At 39.8% G+C, this 19,768-nt stretch overlaps 1 protein-coding gene across 4 annotated transcripts in view; it reads right to left on the bottom strand.

Annotated features, from left to right (window-relative positions):
* The window catches only part of SH3TC2 (SH3 domain and tetratricopeptide repeats 2), a 144,825-nt gene that overhangs the window by 64,562 nt on the left and 60,495 nt on the right, over positions 1-19,768 (bottom strand). For all 4 annotated transcript variants that reach the window (XM_089659467.1, XM_089659464.1, XM_089659465.1 and 1 more), the window contains 4 exons: positions 17,783-17,888; positions 10,825-10,968; positions 9,468-9,675; positions 3,541-3,617 (listed from right to left, as the gene is read on the bottom strand). In XM_089659467.1, coding sequence (XP_089515593.1) covers positions 3,541-3,617; positions 9,468-9,675; positions 10,825-10,968; positions 17,783-17,888 — 535 coding nt within the window. The remainder of the gene's footprint in view (positions 1-3,540; positions 3,618-9,467; positions 9,676-10,824; positions 10,969-17,782; positions 17,889-19,768) is intronic.

The raw sequence follows: 19,768 nt of genomic DNA, 5'->3' as shown, positions 1-19,768 counted from the left end.
CATGAACTGATCAAATAAAAAAAATATACCAGCAAACCCGATAATGAGAAGTGGAAGTTGAAAGGTAGCCAATAGATCGACTTCTCATGAACAGGAATGGCCAAAAATGGAATGAAATTTCACCAGTTCCTGCTAAACCAGCTGAATTTTAACCCATGTATGGTCAGCCTTGAAGGGAATGCAGACAGCAAAAATGAAATAATATAATAAAAATAACTGACAAAGCATTCCCTACTTAATTCAAAATATGCTACAAGGAGTGTCATATCTCTCCTAAAATATATGCTGAGTGCATGAAATATGAAACTATTATAACTCTAGTCAGTGTAGGCTCCCCCCAGCTTTTGATGTATCATGGGAATTAAGAGTATAATAAAAATAATGACTAGAGATTATTACTACAGATTTTTCAATGAAAATATAAACATTAAATGGAGTCACTTGAAACATTTATCTAACTGATCAAGCAGTTATATTTCTATATGCCTCAACTGGATTATAGATTCCAGGCATAATTATATAAAGTATAGCTCAAATCCTCTAAATCAGTTGTATCCAAACTGTGGCCTGAGGGTCGGATGTGGCCCTTTGTTTCCCTTTATCCGGCCCTTGAGGCATTATTCCTGCCACTGATAAAAGGCATTTTTTCCCCCACTGACACCAACAAAGAAGCAACTTTCCTCCCATTGAAACCAGCAATAGGGCATTATTCCTCCCACTGATACCAGTGATGGGCATTGTTTACCCCCAGAGCATTTTCTGCTCACATTGGCCACAGTCTGGCCCCCACAAAGTCTGAAGGACAGTTATCTGGCCCCTTGCTTGGAAAGTTTGGAGACCTCTGCTCTAAATGATATACTGATTTTCTTTTTTCTTTAAATTATGTTATTATTAATTAATGTACATGATTTGCATAAACTATTTATATCCAGAGTTATGCCTCTTGCAAAGCAATTTAGGGGTGGAGCGGAAAAAACGTAAAACAATAGGGGTTCAGTTTATTTTATTATAGAAATACACATATAAATTGAGACATGTTGCTATAAATGTAAATTGACTGCACTTCAACCAGTAAAACAGCTGGAGTCCACCATCTAGATCAACCTTTCTCAACCAGAGTGCCCAGGCACCCTGGGGTGCCTTGATGTTTATTCAGGGGTGCCTTGGCAAAATATCTAAAAATTGCCCAAAACTTGTATACATGCCAGCAGGTGGAACAAGCCTGCCTTTTAGTTACACAAAGGCACAGGTTTTCATTGTGCACCATTACGACCTTCTAGCCACCGGCGTCCTGGCAACCAATTACATCATCAGTAGATAATAAGGATATCAGTTGCCTGCACAGCATCCTAGTTTGACCCTCCCTTGCCCCTCTCCATCAGTGCTGGGGTAACATTAGATCAGTAATGGAGGTAAAACTGAGGGAGAGGAGAAACACTGAAATACTAAGCAGTACCAGTGTACAAAAGTGCATTTGCTTTGGAAGAATAAATCACCTCTAATGTTGGGAGTCCTAACGTGTGTGGATGTTGCTGCGTTATTTAAAACTATTAGAATAGTTTTTAATATTTTAGAATGGGGTGCCCTCTTAAAACGATGATCAGTCTTGAGGCACCACATTTTAGAATGATGTGCCTCAAGACTGTCAATTTTATAGGGTGCCTCAAAACTACCCATAATTTTAAAGGGTGCCTTGACTGAAAAAAGGTTGAGAAACACTGATCTAGATGGCGCATTGGTGTTAAAACACAAATGTACATAAATGTGCTCATCATACTTGTTAAATTAATTGCTGTACCAACGTATCTTTAAAGAAAACATACTGGCACAAATATTTTTAAATAATTGCATGTTGTCTCAGTATTGCAATTCTATAATCTATGAGTGGCATCAGAGCTCAGGAAACAACACCACTGGATACATTTCCATTTACCACTTTCTCACACATTTAGAGATCGTGAAGAGAGTAAAGCTTCTAAGCATCCTTTGGAAGGATACACTTATCTTTCTTTGAGCTGATGGAACAACCTCACTCAACACTACCCTTGATATGTATCATTAATTTTCATAGGATCCACTGGCAAGCCTATTTGTGCTAAAAAAACTAGCTTCAGGTTCTATCCCTTCTTGGGCTTGGATGAGGCAAGCCTTAGGGGCCAGATTCCTGGATACCAGTGGAATAATTTCATACCAGTAGAATCATGAACCTATAAAAGGGACATTCTGACTGTTCTAAATACTCTGTGATTTACTTAATAATTCTAATTAAATGTTGCATCTTAATCAGCCAACTTGCCATTATCTGATGTTAACACTTTAGGCTCTGCACCATAGCTGATAGTGTCTTATAGTGGTGGGTTCTATTTTGAGCTGTCAATTTTGATCCATAGATGGATCAAAATTCAGCTGGTTCAGCAGCGACCTTCCAAATTTTAATCCGCGTGGCTGTCCCCGCTTGACAGAAGTTTGATCTTTTGTTGAATGTTTTTGTTTGCTGGAGCACACTGGAAGCATGCTGATCAGAGTATTCTCACAGTGGTGAGTCCCGATGTAGGAAGAACATGTCCCAACGGGGGCAATTCCTCCATCCACATGGCTTGTTTAGATGGAGGAACACATTTTTTTTTCACTGGCTGAACAAAAATAAACTACTTGTCTATGGCCAGCTTAAAACTCTCTTATACCATAGAATATGAATGGCATTAGCAATACATTGTTGGTTGTTTACTGGCCACAAGAACCAGAGTGAATGCCTAGCTCTGACTTTGCTATGTGCAGACTTGACTAAAGACCAGGAAAACACAGAATACAAAGATGAATAAATGGCAGCTCACCTGCCTGAGACTGCATTGAACAGCCAAAAGCTGACAGAATGCCAGAATCCATATACTGTAATGCCCTGGCATTTCAAGGTACAAAATGTCTTAGGTGGTTCGCTCACACCATGACAGGAAACCACCACCCACATTTTAAATTAAAGAATAAATGTACTGAATGTTATAAAAGCAGGGCTGAATATTTACATTATTTAGAGGAATAAATATAACAGTCAGTGCTTTATGGAGAGAATTCTGGTACACACGTTGCATGGGTCTCTTTCCAGCTTTATTCACAGTAAACCAGTCCCTGTATCTCTCTGTATCCTAGACACAGGCTAAAGGCGAGTATCAGAAGATATACAAAACCATAAGAAGTAAACAGCTCCTGTTACATATCAGCCATTTCTGAATGGATATTTTTGAACAAAGTTAATATTTTGCAATGTGCTCTAAATAAATCTAACAATTTCAAATCCACTATACAGTATTGCATTTAATTTTTGATAAAAGTATAGAGTGAGTGCATTCCACACCAACAGCAAATTCTTCTTCAGTCTCCTGTAAGCCTTTAACAGGTTTTTATAATTTATTATATAAGCATTACATTTATGAACGGAGTTAAATCCACAGTTCAGTACAATAGTAGGATTGTGTTGACTATAATTGATAGGAGTAACTTAAACAATAGGATGTTTGTGTGTATTTCGGGAAAGAACTTTACCTATTGGCTGAGATGTGATGTTACGGCAGTTCTGCTCTGTCACATTACAGGATATAGGGTACACTTTCAGAAACCATCTAGAGAGAATAAATAAAACATAGTTAGCTCTTAGCCCTTGTTAATTAACAGGTGTCTTTATCTTTAGTAATGATGTTGATGCAGGTATAAAGCGTTTAACAGTATTTAAAGTCAGTAATTTAAAGTCAGGTAGTAATTTTTAAAAAATAACAAACATGTTATACTTAATATTAAACAAAAAGAGGGAGCAAAACCTCTGACCATAAAAATCACATGTGAAAATAAACAATAAAGTGATACAAATAATATCAGCATCAATAAATAAAACCAGGAATATAGTGAAAAAATAAAAGCTTATTCAGTATAAATCAAACAATGATATAATAGAAATGAAAATCCAATCCCAAAGGGGTATACAGGGCTCTACTAGAGGGCCAATATAAACAAGCTTGTGTGAAAATGAAAGTCCCCTCCCAAAAGAATATTTCAGGGCTCCACTAGGGGGCCAGTGTTGAATCTTGTGTGAAAATGAAATGCCACAGTTCCACGTTTCAGTCCCAACCACCTCAGGCATAGATATATGAATTCCCTTACCAGATAACCAGGATCTCCAGATTATAAGAGATTACTAGCACAGCATACACCAAATATGAATCCCACCAGGGTATGATAACAACCTCCACACCCACCAGGTCCAAAAACAAAGGACCATAGAGTAATATCGCTAGAAACACCAATTTATTTAATGCAAATATACTCACAAGCATTTCAAGGTAACAAAAGCTCAAAAACATCACGCTGCAGTACAGCATATATTTGTATGAAATAAATTGGTAGTCTTTGCGATATGATCCTTTCTTTTTTCTCTGAATCTTACTGCGGAGAATTGCGTTTTCCGGACTGCCAGCAGAGGACCTGGAGGGTGTGGAGGTTGTTACCATATCCTGGTGGGATTCATATTTGGTGCATCCTGCACTAGTGATCTCTTATAATATGGAGATGCTGGTTATCTCGCATGGGAATTCATATATCTATGTCGAAAGCTGTTGGGATTGAAGTATGTGGAACTGTGGCATCATTATGGGGGTGCGGACTGCACCCGGGTGACATCTCATTCTCACACAAGATTATTTATATTGGCCCTCTAGTAGAGCCCTGTATATCCCTTTAGGATTGGACTTTCATTTCTAATATATCATTGTTTGATTTATACTAAATATGCTTTTATTTTTCCACTGTATTGGTTGTTTTATTTATTGATGATAATGTTATCAGTATCACTTTATTGTTTATTTTTATTGTAATTTTTATGATCAGAAGTTTTGCACACTCTGTTTATTATTTTGTTTTTCCTGTATCCAGGACATAGTGTGCAGCATTACCTACTATCACTGAGTGCATAACTATTGGGAGATTTAAACACGTTATACTTACCTGCTTTGTGCAACAGTTTTGCACAGAGGATCCCCGATCCTCTTCTTTTTGGGTCTCCCACCAGAGGTCCTGGCTCCTCCCCCTGCCATGTGCCCCCAATAGAAATAGTAAGCCTCTTGCTATGGGGGCACTCATGCAGACTCGTTCCCAAGACACATTCCTGTGAATTGACATTGTCCATTCACATACAGAGTGTAAATTGGCCCAGCCCCCTGCTCTTTCTTTATTGCCTCACTGGCTGTGATTGTGAGAGCCAATGAGGAAAGAGATACTTGGGAGAGATGCCGCTCTTATGTAGATCGTTGGATCAAGATGGCGCTTGGGTAAGCAAGGGGGGGGCTTTAGAACCACTTTAAAGTAGAAGATTCACTGTCAATCCCTGCCCTGGTGACTGTTATTACCAAAACAGAAAGAGAAGGGAAGTCTTATAATGGGGACACCTGTTTTGAATTGGTAAAACAAAAATTAAAATAATGAACACCCAAATCAGAACATCAGCACTAATTAGATAAATGCAGGTGTTATACCATGGATTAGGTTTGCTCAAGGAAAACCTAGGAATACTACACTGTAAATAAATAATAGACAGCACTCCAAGCAGCTAGCTTTTTAAATTTCATCTAATCTATGAAAGCAAGCATCATATAGAGACATAACAATAAATTGTAGTACAAGCCAAGATCTTCCCACAGTTTCTCTGTCGCGACAGACGCAAACTCAGCTACAAGCATGATTTACATTTTCATTAGAACATGGAGGCGATCCAGGCTAAAAGTACAGCAAAAATAAGCATGAATACACATGGATAGGTAGCAGAAAGTACCTTCAGCTGGCATGTGGAATTTCAGGATCAGGTGCAGGTGAGAATCACAATGGTTCAGGGTAAAGACCCCGTTCTTAAGTGGGATCTCCTCCCTGTTCTAACCATGCATATTGATGTTTGTTAATTGCTCTACTTTTTGCATGGATGTCTTTCCTATTCTAATGCAAATGTGCGTTTAGTATATGGTGCTTGTAGCTGAGTCTGCTTCTATCTACACCCTGTTCCAAATTATTATGCAAGTTCTATTTAAGTGTCACAAAGATTAAATATTTTGTTTTTCAGTTTTACTCATGGATAGCATTGTGTGTCAGGGCTCTTTTGATCACTGAAAACAATCTCGGACACATGTGATAATTAGATTGGCAGGTGAGCCCAATTTAAGGAAAAACTACTAAAGGAGGGTGTTCCACATTATTAAGCAGAGCACCATTTTCAAGCAATATGGGGAAGAAAAAGGATCTCTCTGCTGCCGAAAAGAGTGAAATAGTTCAATGCCTTGGATGTGATATGAAAACATTAGATATTTCACAAAAACTTAAGCGTGATCATCGCACTATTAAGAGATTTGTGGCTGATTCAGAGCACAGACGGGTTCGTGCAGATAAAGGCACATTGAGGAAGATTTCTGCCAGATCCATGCATCGGATCAAGAGAGCAGCTGCTAAAATACCATTACATAGCAGCAAACAGATATTTGAAGCTGCTGGTGCCTCTGGAGTCCCATGGAAATCAAGGTGTAGAGTCCTCCAGAGTCTTGCAACTGTGCATAAACATTCTATTCGGCCACCACTAACCAATGCTCACAAGCAGAAATAGCTGCATTGGGCAGAAAAATACATGAAGACTAATTTTCAAACAGTCCTGTTCACTGATGAGTGCCGTGCAACCCTGGATGGTCCAGATGGATGGAGTAGTGGATGGTTGGTGGACGGCCACCCTGTTCCAACAAGGCTGCGACATCAGCAAGGCGGTGGTGGAGTCATGTTTTGGGCCGGAATCATGGGAATAGAGCTGGTCGGCCCCTTTAGGGTCCCCGAAGGTGTAAATATGACCTCTGCAAAGTATGTGGAGTGTATGACTGACCACTTTCTTCCCTGGTACAGAAGGAAGAACTATGTTTTCCGTAATAAAATCATCTTCATGCATGACAATGCACCATCTCATGCTGCAAAGAGTACCTCTGCATCAATGGCTGCTATGGGGATAAAAGGAGAGAAAGTCATGGTGTGGCCTCCATCCTCCCTTGACCTCAATCCTATTGAGAACCTTTGGAGCATACTCAAGCAAAAGATCTATGAGGGAGGGAGGCAGTTTACATCCAAACAGCAGCTCTGGGAGGCTATTCTGACATTTTGCAAACTAATTCAAGCAGAAACTGTCCAAAAACTCACAAGTTCAATGGATGTAAGACTTGTGAAGCTGCTATCAAATAAGGGGTCCTATGTTAAAATGTAACGTGACCTGTTAAAATATTTAAAAAGTTAAAATGTTGTTAAAAGTTTGATTGAAATAGCTTTTGATTTAAGTAAATATGCTGCAAACACAACAAATGACATTTTTCAGTTTTTTACAACCTATAAAGTGTTTTGAAACTTACTGTGCATAATAATTTGGAACAGTGCATTGGAAGTGTTTTATGTTTAAAAAAATACTGTTATCATTAGGAGGTTTGTTCAATAAAATGTGAATTGTACTCTTAATAGTTGATAACATGAGAATTATGCTGACTGTTATTTACATCAATTATTTAGGTAAATGAGAAAAATATAATTTGCATAATAATTTGGAACAGGGTGTAGATAGAGGAACTGTGGGGAGATCTTGTACTACAATTTATTGTTATGTCTTTAATGGAGCTTCCCTTCATAAATATATGAGATTTGAAAAGCTAGCTTTTTGGAGCGCTGCCTATTCTTTATTTACATCCAATTCAATAACCACCATCAAACTGGGGATTCCCCTCACTTAACTCAGTGACTTGGTTGTTTTCCTTTGAAAGAGTTAGAGAATCTCTACTAAAACTCCTCCATGTACATGTAAGCTACAATGGGAGATAAAGGTGATCCCTGAGTACAGCCATATTTCTGTTTGTAGAAGGTATACTTGTACTCGAAATAGGTGGCGTTAAGGCAAAGAGGCACCTTAATAAAAGGGGATATTTTTGGAAGACAGTGGGATGCACATTTTGGACAGAGAGGACAAATTGATTGCAAGAGATATGAAGGGGTCCATCTACATCAAACTAGAACAGCCATCATTGAACAGGGATATAAATGATATAAATGATGAGGTATCTTCCTGACACTTTTTAGAACCTAAGAAGTGGCTTGGACAAGCTACAACACTTCATTAGAGAACAAGTCCAGCTGAATGTAGCTAACTACCACTAGATATACCAGGACCTAGATAAATGAGAATCTTCACAGACAATAACAGTAGACATGTGCGATTCATCTTGTTTTTATCCATTTCTCTGAGGAAAATTTCATTTTTGAAGATTCAAATGTATCTGAATCTCTGAATGGATACTGAAACAAATGGTAACTAATCCTAAAAAAAGGTATAATGAAATTAACAAATGCATTTGTTTCATTCAGATGATGTCACGTGAAGTGATAGTAGTTTGAGGCCATGGGGAAATTAATTCAATTTTCAAATTAATTCCATAATTCGGATTCAGATAATGAATGGATCTGAATTTTGTTCCATTCATTAATTCAGATGCACATGACGCCAGTTCATGCCATTTCTCTTGGTGGGTTGGACCAGCGTCTGAAAATATCAAATCGTACCTATTCGAATCCATCCAATTCAATAATATATTGAATATAAAGCAATCTTCCAGAAAAACGGCAAAATTTAATTTTATTTAAGTTTTTTGTTAAGAGAAAGGGATTTAGTCTTTTTGGAGTTTACTGACTCATTTATATGTAAATGGTGATTAGAGGCGTTTCCTAAAACTGAAAAAAAATCTCAGTTAAAACATATTCATTTATTTTTCTTAGCATGATTATAAAGGCACATTTTTTTCCTAAAAGAAAAAAGAAGTTATACTTACCTGGTATTGCACAGAAAGGCCCCTTACCTCCTCTTCTGGGGTTTACCAATGGTGCCCTCCCCTTCTCCACTTCTGCAAGTGCCTTCCCTAGCAAGCCGGCTGCTATAGGGGCACTGGTGTGGGTACACTCCCAAGCCAGGCTGTGTGCATCCATAGATACACACAGCCTGGCTGGACCCCGCCCCTTGCTCCCTCCTCAAAGGATTGACAGCAAAAAGAGCCAATGGCTAACGCTGCTGCCTCTGTGTCCTATGAGTAGTGGAAGGAGAGAGAATCTCATTGCAAACAAGCAGCATAGCGCTGGAACGAGAAAGGACTCATGTAAGTACTTAGGGAGGTGTGGGGGCAATACAACTACTGAGACCTTTTTTTTACCTTAATGCAGGGAATACATTAAGGTAAAAATTGTCTTAACTTTAGAACCCTTTTAATTTAAATAAATGTAGTCACTTTTTTACTCTCCTGCTTTTTCCCTTTCCAAGTCATAAATTGGCCATGGATTGATCATTTTTAGCTAGTGTTTCACAGCAAGTCACAATAAAATATTATGTTTCTTTGTATATTATAATCCATGAAATGTGGTAGAACACTTACTGGTAGAAAGGATGAGGCAGTGGCTCCACTGCTATAATGGGCAATAATCCACGCTCTCCTGTACTCAGAGACTGTCCTTCCCATGATGACTCATCACCGATGTCCTTCACATAGACCACATCATTCATAGATACTGCAAGGAATTCCGACTTTCCATCATCCACCTGCGCTCCGGCATCATGAACCACAGCTCGAGCATAAAAGCACCCTACAGTTTATAAGATTACACATAGAATCACATACTGTATATACTCATCAGCACATAGAATCACATACTATACTCATCAGCATTGCCCTACATACACAAAAGTGCCTTGTTTCATAAAGTACCATTAAAACCATTTATTTTCGGTTTAAGGAAGCACCTTGATTAACAAAGTAAACCACTGCTGCTTCTGAACTCACAAAACCAAAGGCAGCCTAAGTCATTCAAAACTTTTTTCAAAACATTTGAAACTTGCAGAAATGCTTTGTTTTTTTTTCTTTTACTAGAACTTCATCAAATTGGTTAAACATTTTGGACACTCTTGTATCCTTTTTTTCTGAAACGAGGCAATGTATCGCATAATGCTCCATAATTGCCTTGTCATGTATAGTCCAGGGGATGAGCAAGTAACATCTCTTGATCTTGCAGTGACAGGAACCATGTGCGTGCAGTCCTTTTTACAATGTTATAAAAGGAGACTGTCATAAAGCATAATTCCAAGTGCAAAACACCAGGCCTGCAGGTGGAATAGGCTGTTGGTACAATATTTGTGTACCTGTACTATTGTGTATCTACGCTGACTTTCAATACTTTAGATATTGCATATAAAATCCATATTCCTAATTTACTATTAGAATAATAAACATACAGTTGCAAGAAAAAGTATGTGAACTCCTTGGGATTACGTGGAATTTTGCATGAATTGGGCATAAAATGTGCTCTGAACGTCATCTAAGTCACAGGGCAGGACAGCTGTCAGCAACACATCCAATATCATCACACTGATTGGAGTCAAGGTTGGCTCACTCCTGGCTCCAATTAGCTCTGGGAGAAGTCATTAAGCTAGGGCCTCACATACTTTTTCCTCCCTGCACTGTGAATGTTTACATGTTATGTGCAATTAAACCATGGCAACATCTAATGTTTGTGTAGTATTATGTTCAGCAGACTGTGTTCTTCTATTGTTGTGACTTGGATGACGTTCAGAGCACATTTTATGCCCAATTCATGCAAAACTCCACGTAATCCAAAGGGGTTCACATACCTTTTCTTGCAACTGTATATCTGATATTCACTGTAGAGGGCTGTAAATTATAATCAGAAGCTTACAGAAGGCTTACACAAATGTGATATACTGTAGGTTTACCATACCTTCTTGAAGGAGGAGACCAAGGTACAGTGTTGCCAGTTCATCCTGGTTTACAGATACTTGTACTTCTGTGTCTTCTACTAGTGCAGAATTCAACCAGTACCTCTCATCGAACAGCAGATGTTCCAGAGTGCAAGCCACAATACCTAAAAAGTAAGTATAGTGTATATTATCCAGTACATATCTTGATTTATTATTGCAGCAGCTATATGTATAATGTTATTTTCACATTTTTCATGCTTGATTTTGCAGATTTTTGTTACTGTATGAAATAGAGAAATTTGTAGAGCAATTAAAAGGGAACACAGCAGAGAACTACAACAGTGGCTAAGTGGTTAGCCATTCTTCATAACAACACCAGAGTCACTGGTTCAAATTCCAACCTTGGCACTACCTGCATGGAGTTTGCATGTTCTCCCTGGGTGGGTTTCCTCCGGGTACTCCAAAAACATGCTGGTAGGTTAATTGTCTCTGTTCTAAATTTGCCCTAGTATGTGTATGCATGAATGTGAGTTAGGGACTTTAGATTGTAAGCTCCTTGAGGGCAGGGACTGCTGTGAATGTATAATAAATATATGTAAAATGTTGTGTAAATTGACGGTGCAATAAAAGTACCTGTAATAAATAAATCATTCATCCACCACATCTAACAGCTTTTGAGATGTCAGGCAAAAATCACAACTCCCAACTCTTCCTGATTTGGAGGGACTGTCCCTCTTTTGCAGCCAAATCCCTCTGTCCTTCTTTTCTTCTCAGTTGTCCCTCTTTTTTGGTCTGATATACAGGTATCTATGAAAATGTACCATTTAACTACCAAAGTGTTATTCTGAACTAAAAGTTTCATCTTATCTCTGAATTATCTTGTTTGTTCTTTTAAAATGTCAAAATAAAGGAAAATTAATGATGGACAAAAAAAGAATTCTGGGTTTAACCTTTAATTTTTGACCAATACATTTTTAATGGTCTACATACTGTAAGTGGGGGTGTGATGGGGGTATATCCACTACATAAATAAATTCTGGTAAAAGGTGTTACACTTTCTCATCTCAGAAAGTTGGAAGGTATAAATTAGAGAGTGATAGTGTCCACCTGTATAATAAATACAAACTTTGGTGAACAAAGACTTGTGTGAATAGCTATACAGTACTTATGCTGTTAAGCGCTGTGTATCAAGCAAAATTTAAAAACAAAAAAAATATATAGATGTCCTCTCAGTGCCTGCATAGGTTTCATCCGGGCACTCCGGTTTCCTCCCACACTTCCAAGTATTTGCTGGTAGGGTTATTAGCTCCAGTCTAAAATTGGCCCCTGTATGTCTTTGTGTGAATGTGAATTAGGGATTTATTATTGTTATACAGTATTTATATAGCACCAACAGTTTGCTCAGTGTTGTACATTATAATGGGAGACAGTACAGTAACAATACAATTCAATACACAAGGGGTTCAAGGGCCCTGCTCCTTGGAGCTTACAATCTAGGAGGGAGGGGAGAGTGGTACAGGAGGAAATAGCTGTGGGGGATGGAGTGGTAGGAAGAGTGGAGGAGATCGGCAATTAGCTGAGGGCGGGGTAGGCTTCACTGAGGAGATGGGTTTTCAGGGTGCGCCTAAAGGTGAATAGAGAAGGTGACAGTCTGATGGATTGGGGTAGTGAGTTCCAGAGGATGGGGGAAGCCCTGGAGAAGTCCTGGAGATGGGCATGGGAGGAGGAGACCAGGGAATTAGAGAGTAGGAGCTCTTGTGAGGAGCAGAGAGTACGTTTTGAGTGGTATTTGGATATCAGATCGGTGATGTAGTTTGGGGCAGTGTTATGAACAGCTTTGTACGTCAATGTTAGCATTTTGAATTTTATGCGTTGGGCAATCGGAAGCCAGTGGAGGGATTGGCAGAGGGGGGTGGCGGATACGGAGCGGTTAGTAAGGTGGATGAGTCTGGCCGCAGAATTTAGGATAGACTGATCTTAGATCTTAGATCTTAGACTGTAAACTGTATTAGGGCAAGGAATGATGGGTGAATGTACAAAATATATGTAAAGTGCAGCGTAAATTGTCGGCGCTATATACAGTAAGTACCTGGGATAAATAAATAATAAATAAAATATTGATAGAAACACTTTTATCAATCAATAATGATAATTGTGACATCTAGTGGTTAAAAATGAAACTGCAGTAAAATCAACATTTATGTACTTCTACCAAGAAGCTGAGAATATAACTTTATTGTAATATTCTATGTCACTACCACGTCCATAAATCACCAAAGGAGACAGCAGAATGAACAAGTGCATTTTTGTGCAGTTTATCCACAAATAGACACACTCCTAAATTCCAGTTTAATTAGGAAAGAGATAACTTGCTTAGGGTTTTAGGAATAGAGGTAAGACTTTAATTGTATAAAATTACATTGCTACACCGTAATTCATTTTTGCTACAATATGAACCTGATAATGGATAATGGTGCTTTCTTTATATGGAACAGGCATTAACTGTCGCAGTCTCAAAAGCACTGGTGTTTCACGCATGCTGTGACATTGGTAACATAGTAGATACTACCTAATCTGTAAAAACGGTATTTAGGCATCCAATATATTAATACATCCAACCCCTCCATACACCTCCAAACTTCTCCTGTTGGTTTTTAACCATATGTACCAGACGTTCAGCCTCTTATTTACTTCTCGTTTCCAGTCTGCTTGTGAAGGACAGGTAGTCTGCTTCTAAAATCTGGGAATGAAAGATTTTGCCACATTCAGCAAATGAGGGGTGACTTTTCTTATAAGATTTTAAGGAGGACGGTACCCCATCAAATAGAAAATGTAAAGGACAGCTGACTAAGGGTCTGAGACAGTTCAGGGTTGTTTTAATAACTAAACTGAATAAATACACAGTAAATGCTAATGGTTTAAATCTCCCACAATTTAATATCTTTCAGACCACATTCACAATAAATGGGCACATTATGGTACACTTTAAAGTGGTACTAAACCCAAAAACATTTATTGTATTGCAGCTTTGCAGTTCTTAAATGTGATGGCTGCATTATTTTTCTTTGTTTGGCTTGCTTTTTTTTTCCACCTAGTGATCCTGCCAGTAAATCTTCTGTTTTTTTCAGAACAAGTTGCCCTGCAGATGTAGCCATTAGAGGGTTGAGACAACCCATTTACTGCTGACAGGGCTACTTACAATGATCAGCTTTTATTTTTTATGTATGTAAAGCCTCTATCCCAAAAGAAAAAAAACATGTTGCTGTACCTGCTTGTGTAACTGCAGTGCAAGCTGAAGTTTAGCACTTTTTTATTTTATATAAACCTTCTAGTACATCTTAACACTCCCCTCTCCCCCTCCCCAGACTGACAATGCTGTCCAAAGGTGCCTCCTATGCTCATTTGTCCAGAGTGGGGGCACTTCAATACAGGAGGTGTGTTACTGGCCAGATCACCAGGGGAGAAAAAGCTTAATAAAGGAAAAGAATGCAGCCACCACATTGAATGATTTGTAATCTGCAATATATTACATTTTTAGCTTTGGGTTTAATACTACCGCATTGTAGAAAAATTTTGAATTTATAACATAAAAGTGGTAAAAGACAACATGTACAACAAATGGGCATGTTACAGCACACTCTAACACAAGTTGCACACATTGTATACAAGTGGTAAGAGACCCTATTCAATTAACTTGATGGTCAAAATTTATTAAAGTACAACTGAAGGTAAAACTTTTTTTTCAATTTGGATAAGAGTAAGGGAGGGTTAAAACCCCTGTAAGTTTTTCATTTGTTTGTTTTTGTTCACCATCTGTGACCCATTGGGGATACTTTCTGACACTTCTTGTTCCCTAGCCAAAGCAGGAAGGGAGAAGAAATCCTTCCAAAGTTAGGAAATCCCTGGCACTCACCAGAATCCGTATTGAAAGATTGAACCTTTATACCTGTTCTAGTGCATCTCAGAATTTGGGATTTGTTTCACTTTCACTTTCATTGAAAATTGTCACTAGGATAGAGAGAGTGCATCTGCCTAATGAGGGGCACAGAGACAGTTCTTCACTAGCCTCTGCCGCCATAGCAAGTAAGGGAAAGTGAAGTCTTGCAGTTTCCTACTGTGCATGCGTAAGTCACGCTTAGCCTTGTGAATGGTCCCGTAGTCTTCTGGGATCTGTGAAGAGTCCCAGAAGACTGCGGGGGAGGAGGGGGACCGAATTTGTCAACCAGGTACCCACTCCCCCCCAAAAAAAAGTGCCAAATGTGGCAGTGGAGGGTGCAAACAAGCAGAGTTTCCTTTTTTGGGTGGAGCTCCGCTTTAGTGGCCCTCTAATCCATTATTTTTTAAAATAATTTCTTACTGTGTTTTTCTGTCTCTTTGTAACACCTTCCATGAGCTCCCAAACCTCCCCTCACTTCTGTTTGGAATGAGCAGTGCACAGTAGTTGTGGTCATGTGAACTGCTCTATGCACACTTCATATCCCAAAGTCCATAGTATATAATCTATATTCCATCTCAGGGGGGGAAACAAGAGAGGGTGGCTATGTTTCTACATACAGTGGGACCATGGACAATGAACGTAGCCACCTTCTAACAGGAAGTCAGATCACAGCAGCAAAGAAAAGGAATTTGGAGATTTGGAGGAGGATGAGAGCAGGATGAGAGGTACTTTTTTGAGTTAAAGCGATTCTAAAGGTTACATTTTTCTTTTTAAAAATAACAAACATGCTATACTTACCTGCTGTGTGCAGTGGTTTTGCACGGAACAGCCCAGATCCTCTTCTCAGGTCCCCCACAGGCTCTCCTGGCCCCTCCCTCCTGTTGGGTGCCCCCACAGCAAGCAGCTTGCTATGGGGGCACCCACTGCTACGTGTGTCCATTCATACACGGAGCCATGGCTTGGCCCCGCCCCCTCTCTCTCCTCAATGGCTCCCGCTTGCTGTCTCACCCAATAAGGAGGCAGATACCCAGGACAGCCGAAGCTGTTTTTCACATTGCTGGATCACGATGAGGCTTAGGTAAGTATTGAAGGGGCTGGGGGCACTGCTGCTCACAGAACGTTTTTTACTTTCATGCAAAGAATGCATGAAGGTAAAAAACCTTGGGCCTTTACACCCACTTTAAGAATACATACTTAAATATATACATATTATACATATTTTTTTTTAACCACAATTTAGTAAAACTTTAAGCTGAACCTGGAAGTAATGACATCCATAGGGTAGATTTAGATGTGCATCTAAATCTCCCTTTCACCTGAAGCCTGATCTGCATTCAGATCGCCCTTCAGAGGCTACTGACAGATGATGAGGAAGCAATGTGACTCCTTCTCACCACCTGCTTTAACCCGCATTTTTGCAAACAAATATGCCGCAATTGCGTGCATTGCACTTGGTTGCAGATTATTGGTGGCTTTTCCCAATGTAAAGTTTGGCGGGCTTGTGACATGTAAACGTCCCTGATTGCATGCCTATTACAGCTTAAGGGGGAGGGGGCAGTTGGTGGGTGACAGAAGCACAGCTCAACCACACATTTTTGTCGCCCTCCCCCTATCTTCCTCCAACCACACATCTAAATGAAGCCTTAGACTCCATGCATGCTGGACTTAAAAAAACACCAGTTCCCTTGGCAGAAAAAATACTGATATAGAGCATTTTTGCACACAGTTTAGGTGAGTTTTGGAGAGCTTAGCACTTTCTTCTGCCAGAAAGCGCCAATCAGAAGGGGTTTTTTTTCCTACCTCCTGCCTAACCATTGATCTTAAACTATGCCTCTTATCGTCCCAATGTGCATGGACCCATAGGATAACACTGAGCTGCTTCTAGAGGAAAAACACAAAACTCCTGTGAAAGCCATTTTTAAGCCAGTGTGCATGGAGCTAAAATTCTTTATTTTTAAACATCCATATTTTGTTTTTCCCCACATATGTACATATTGCGTTCACATTTACTTTCTACCATTCAGAGAGCAGATACTCTGTAGTTAGTGTATATAGGTTAGGAACGGCCGTTCCTAACCTTGGAAACCACTAAGCAACTTATTCACTCCCTGGTTATATCTCGCCTACACTATTGTAACTCCCTCCTCATTAGCCTACCTAATTGCAGGCTATTCCCTCTTCAGTCCATCATGAATGCTGCTGCCAGACTCATCCACCTTACTAACCGTTCTGTATCTGCCATCTCTCTCTGCCAATCCCTCCACTGGCTTCCCGTTGCCCAACCTATAAAATTCAAAACATTAACAATAACATATAAAGCCATTTATAACTCTGCCCCAAATTACATCACCAATCTTGTCTCCAAATACCACCCAAAGCGTACTCTCCACTCCTCGCAAGACCTCTTACTCTCTAGCTCCCATGTCTCCTCCTGCCATGCTCATCTCCACGACTTTTCCAGAGCTTCCCCCATCCTCTGGAACTCTCTACCCCAATTTATCAGACTATCGCCTACTCTGCTCACTTTTAGGTGATCTCTGAAAACCTATCTCTTCAGGGAAGCCTATCCTGCCCTCAGCTAATAATGGAATCTTCTACTCTTCCAACCAGTCCATCCCCCACAGTTACTACCTTTTGTACCACTAGCCCCTCCCTCCTAGATTGTAAGCTCTAAGGAGCAGGGCCCTCCTAGCCCTCTTGTCCTCTTGTATTGAACTGTATTGTTGCTGTATTGTCTCCCGTTATATTGTAAAGCTCTGAGCAAACTGTTGGCGCTATATACATCCTGTATAATAATAATAATAATTTACCCCATTTAATCCCCAATCTGTAAATGCATAGTAAATGTATACCAGCAACCTTATTTCTCACCCAAGTGCACTTTTTGTGTCCAGTTCATGTATGTAGCCTGTATTTACATTGGCTGTAGATTCATTGCCTTTTTATTTGACAATGATCCAGTTAAGTGATATTTTTAAATAATAATGAACAGAGCAGTGAAAAAATACCACCTGGAAAGAAAGGCATGCGTCAACACTAACCTAGTGAGAGATAAGTAGTAAACTTCCAGATTTCCTCTATAGTCTTGAAGGTGATAATGAAAACATCATTTTGAGCCTGGATGGATACTAGCCGGGCGGACAGCTCCTGAAATAAATGACATTTAAATAGGGCCCTGTTAGAAAATCATGCTAAAAGCGATGCTCTATTGTGGACACTAGATGGCAGTCAGACAACTTGTACATTGGTTATGTCACACACTCCCTATTTCATGGTAATATCCACCCTGATGGTAGACTTGTCTCCTGATTATCAATCTTAGGGATGTTTGCTGTCATTAAAGGGTACCCACAGTCATCGAAACCACCCAGTTATGTCATTCTTATGGGTACCTTAAGCATTTTCGTCAACACAAGACACCTGCAACCCCTGCATGACAACCCCCACCCCTACCCTCCCTTCTGCAATCCAGATCTGCAGAGCACCATAAACCAGGGGCGGACTGACTATTTGCAAAATCAGGCACTGCCCGAGGATCAGAAGGGGGCCCCATGAGATGCCCCTGGTAGCTTTCATAGGCGTTTTTGGGTGTGGTTTGAGTGTGGGCAAGGACACAGAGGCCCTATGATCCCCTATTGCACGGGGGCCCCATGAGTTGACAGTCTACCCCTGCCATAAACCCTACACAATTACCAATTTTTGGTATTTGTATATTGCTCAGTACCAGCCAGGGGCGGACTGGCAACTCATGGGGCCCGTGTCCTCGCCCACATTCAAACCACACCCAAAAAAGCCTCTGAAAGGTACCAGGGGCATCTCATGAGGCCCCTATTGACCCCGGGCCCTCGGGCAGTGCCCGAGTGCCGGAATGGTCAGTCCGCCCCTGGTACCAGCCCAAGATGACAATGTTTGGGAATGGCACATGACTGCTCAGGTTTCAATCACTAGCTTGCAGGAGGCAGGAAAGCTGTTCCTCGGCCGATTGGTAGATTGGGTTGGTTGTGTAAGGCAGTAAAAGCATAGCTTCCAACGGCCCCTCATTTTGAGGGTCTGTCCCTCATTTTCTAATACAATATAGCTCAAATAGTGCAAAAATTATAAAACCTTTTATACCCCTTTCAGAGTACATGTCATGTTTCTGGGAACATCACACCTGTTTTAGGGGTTGCGGCCTTGCTGGAACTCTTATGCACATGTTTTGGGCTTGCCCTGCTCTCTCATTGATTTGGCGAAGGATATTGGAGGTTGCCTCTGCTTTGGTGGGTTCTTCGGTTGCCCTGTCACTACAAATCTGTTTACTGGATTCACCCATTTCGGGGATTCTTGCTAACTTAATGAGGTTGATTCATACTATTTGCGTTTCCACCCTATGGGCCATAGCCCTGCATTGGAAATTGCCTGTAGTCCCATTGGCCTTTGTTTTACGGAGAATTGATATGGTCATGCTCATGGAACGTATCCAGTACACATTATTGGATAGGATGCATTTATTCAACAGTAAATGGGATGGTTGAAAGACACATCCACACTTGATGTTAGATTGAATTCCTATCATAACCTGATCTGTCCTTGTCTTTTTAGGATTAATGCTGTTGATCTGCCAACATTGTTGTTTGCTTCTCTCATGTACTTGATTTTTATTTTGTGATTGTCTCTATGTAAGTGAAAATTACTTATGTGCTTCTTTCTTACTGTTCATTATACCTCATTTTATGATGTACAGTTTTTGTAGTCTGCCTTTCCAATAAAAAAGTTGGTAAACAAAAAAAAAATTATAAAACCTTTTTTAAATATAATAATAAAAAAAAAACTTGTGCCATATACTACCAATAAAAAACAAACGTGCACACGTTTGGGGTTTCTTTGGTAGTATATGGGCAGAAAACTAACCTTCTTTTTGTAGTTGAAAAAGGTTTTATAATTTTTTGCACTATATTGTATCATATGATTTTGGGGTGTTGGATGTGATACTCTATACCAGGCATCACTAAATGGGGGACCAAGCCACTGTTTCATCCGGACACGAT

This window comes from Staurois parvus, unplaced genomic scaffold (assembly GCF_062004578.1).
Source record: "Staurois parvus isolate SC_StPar_1 unplaced genomic scaffold, SC_StPar_1.0 ptg001158l, whole genome shotgun sequence".
Classification (NCBI taxonomy): Eukaryota; Metazoa; Chordata; class Amphibia; order Anura; family Ranidae; genus Staurois; species Staurois parvus.
Note: the sequence above shows the minus strand (reverse complement) of the source record. Positions and strands in the feature narration are given on the sequence as shown.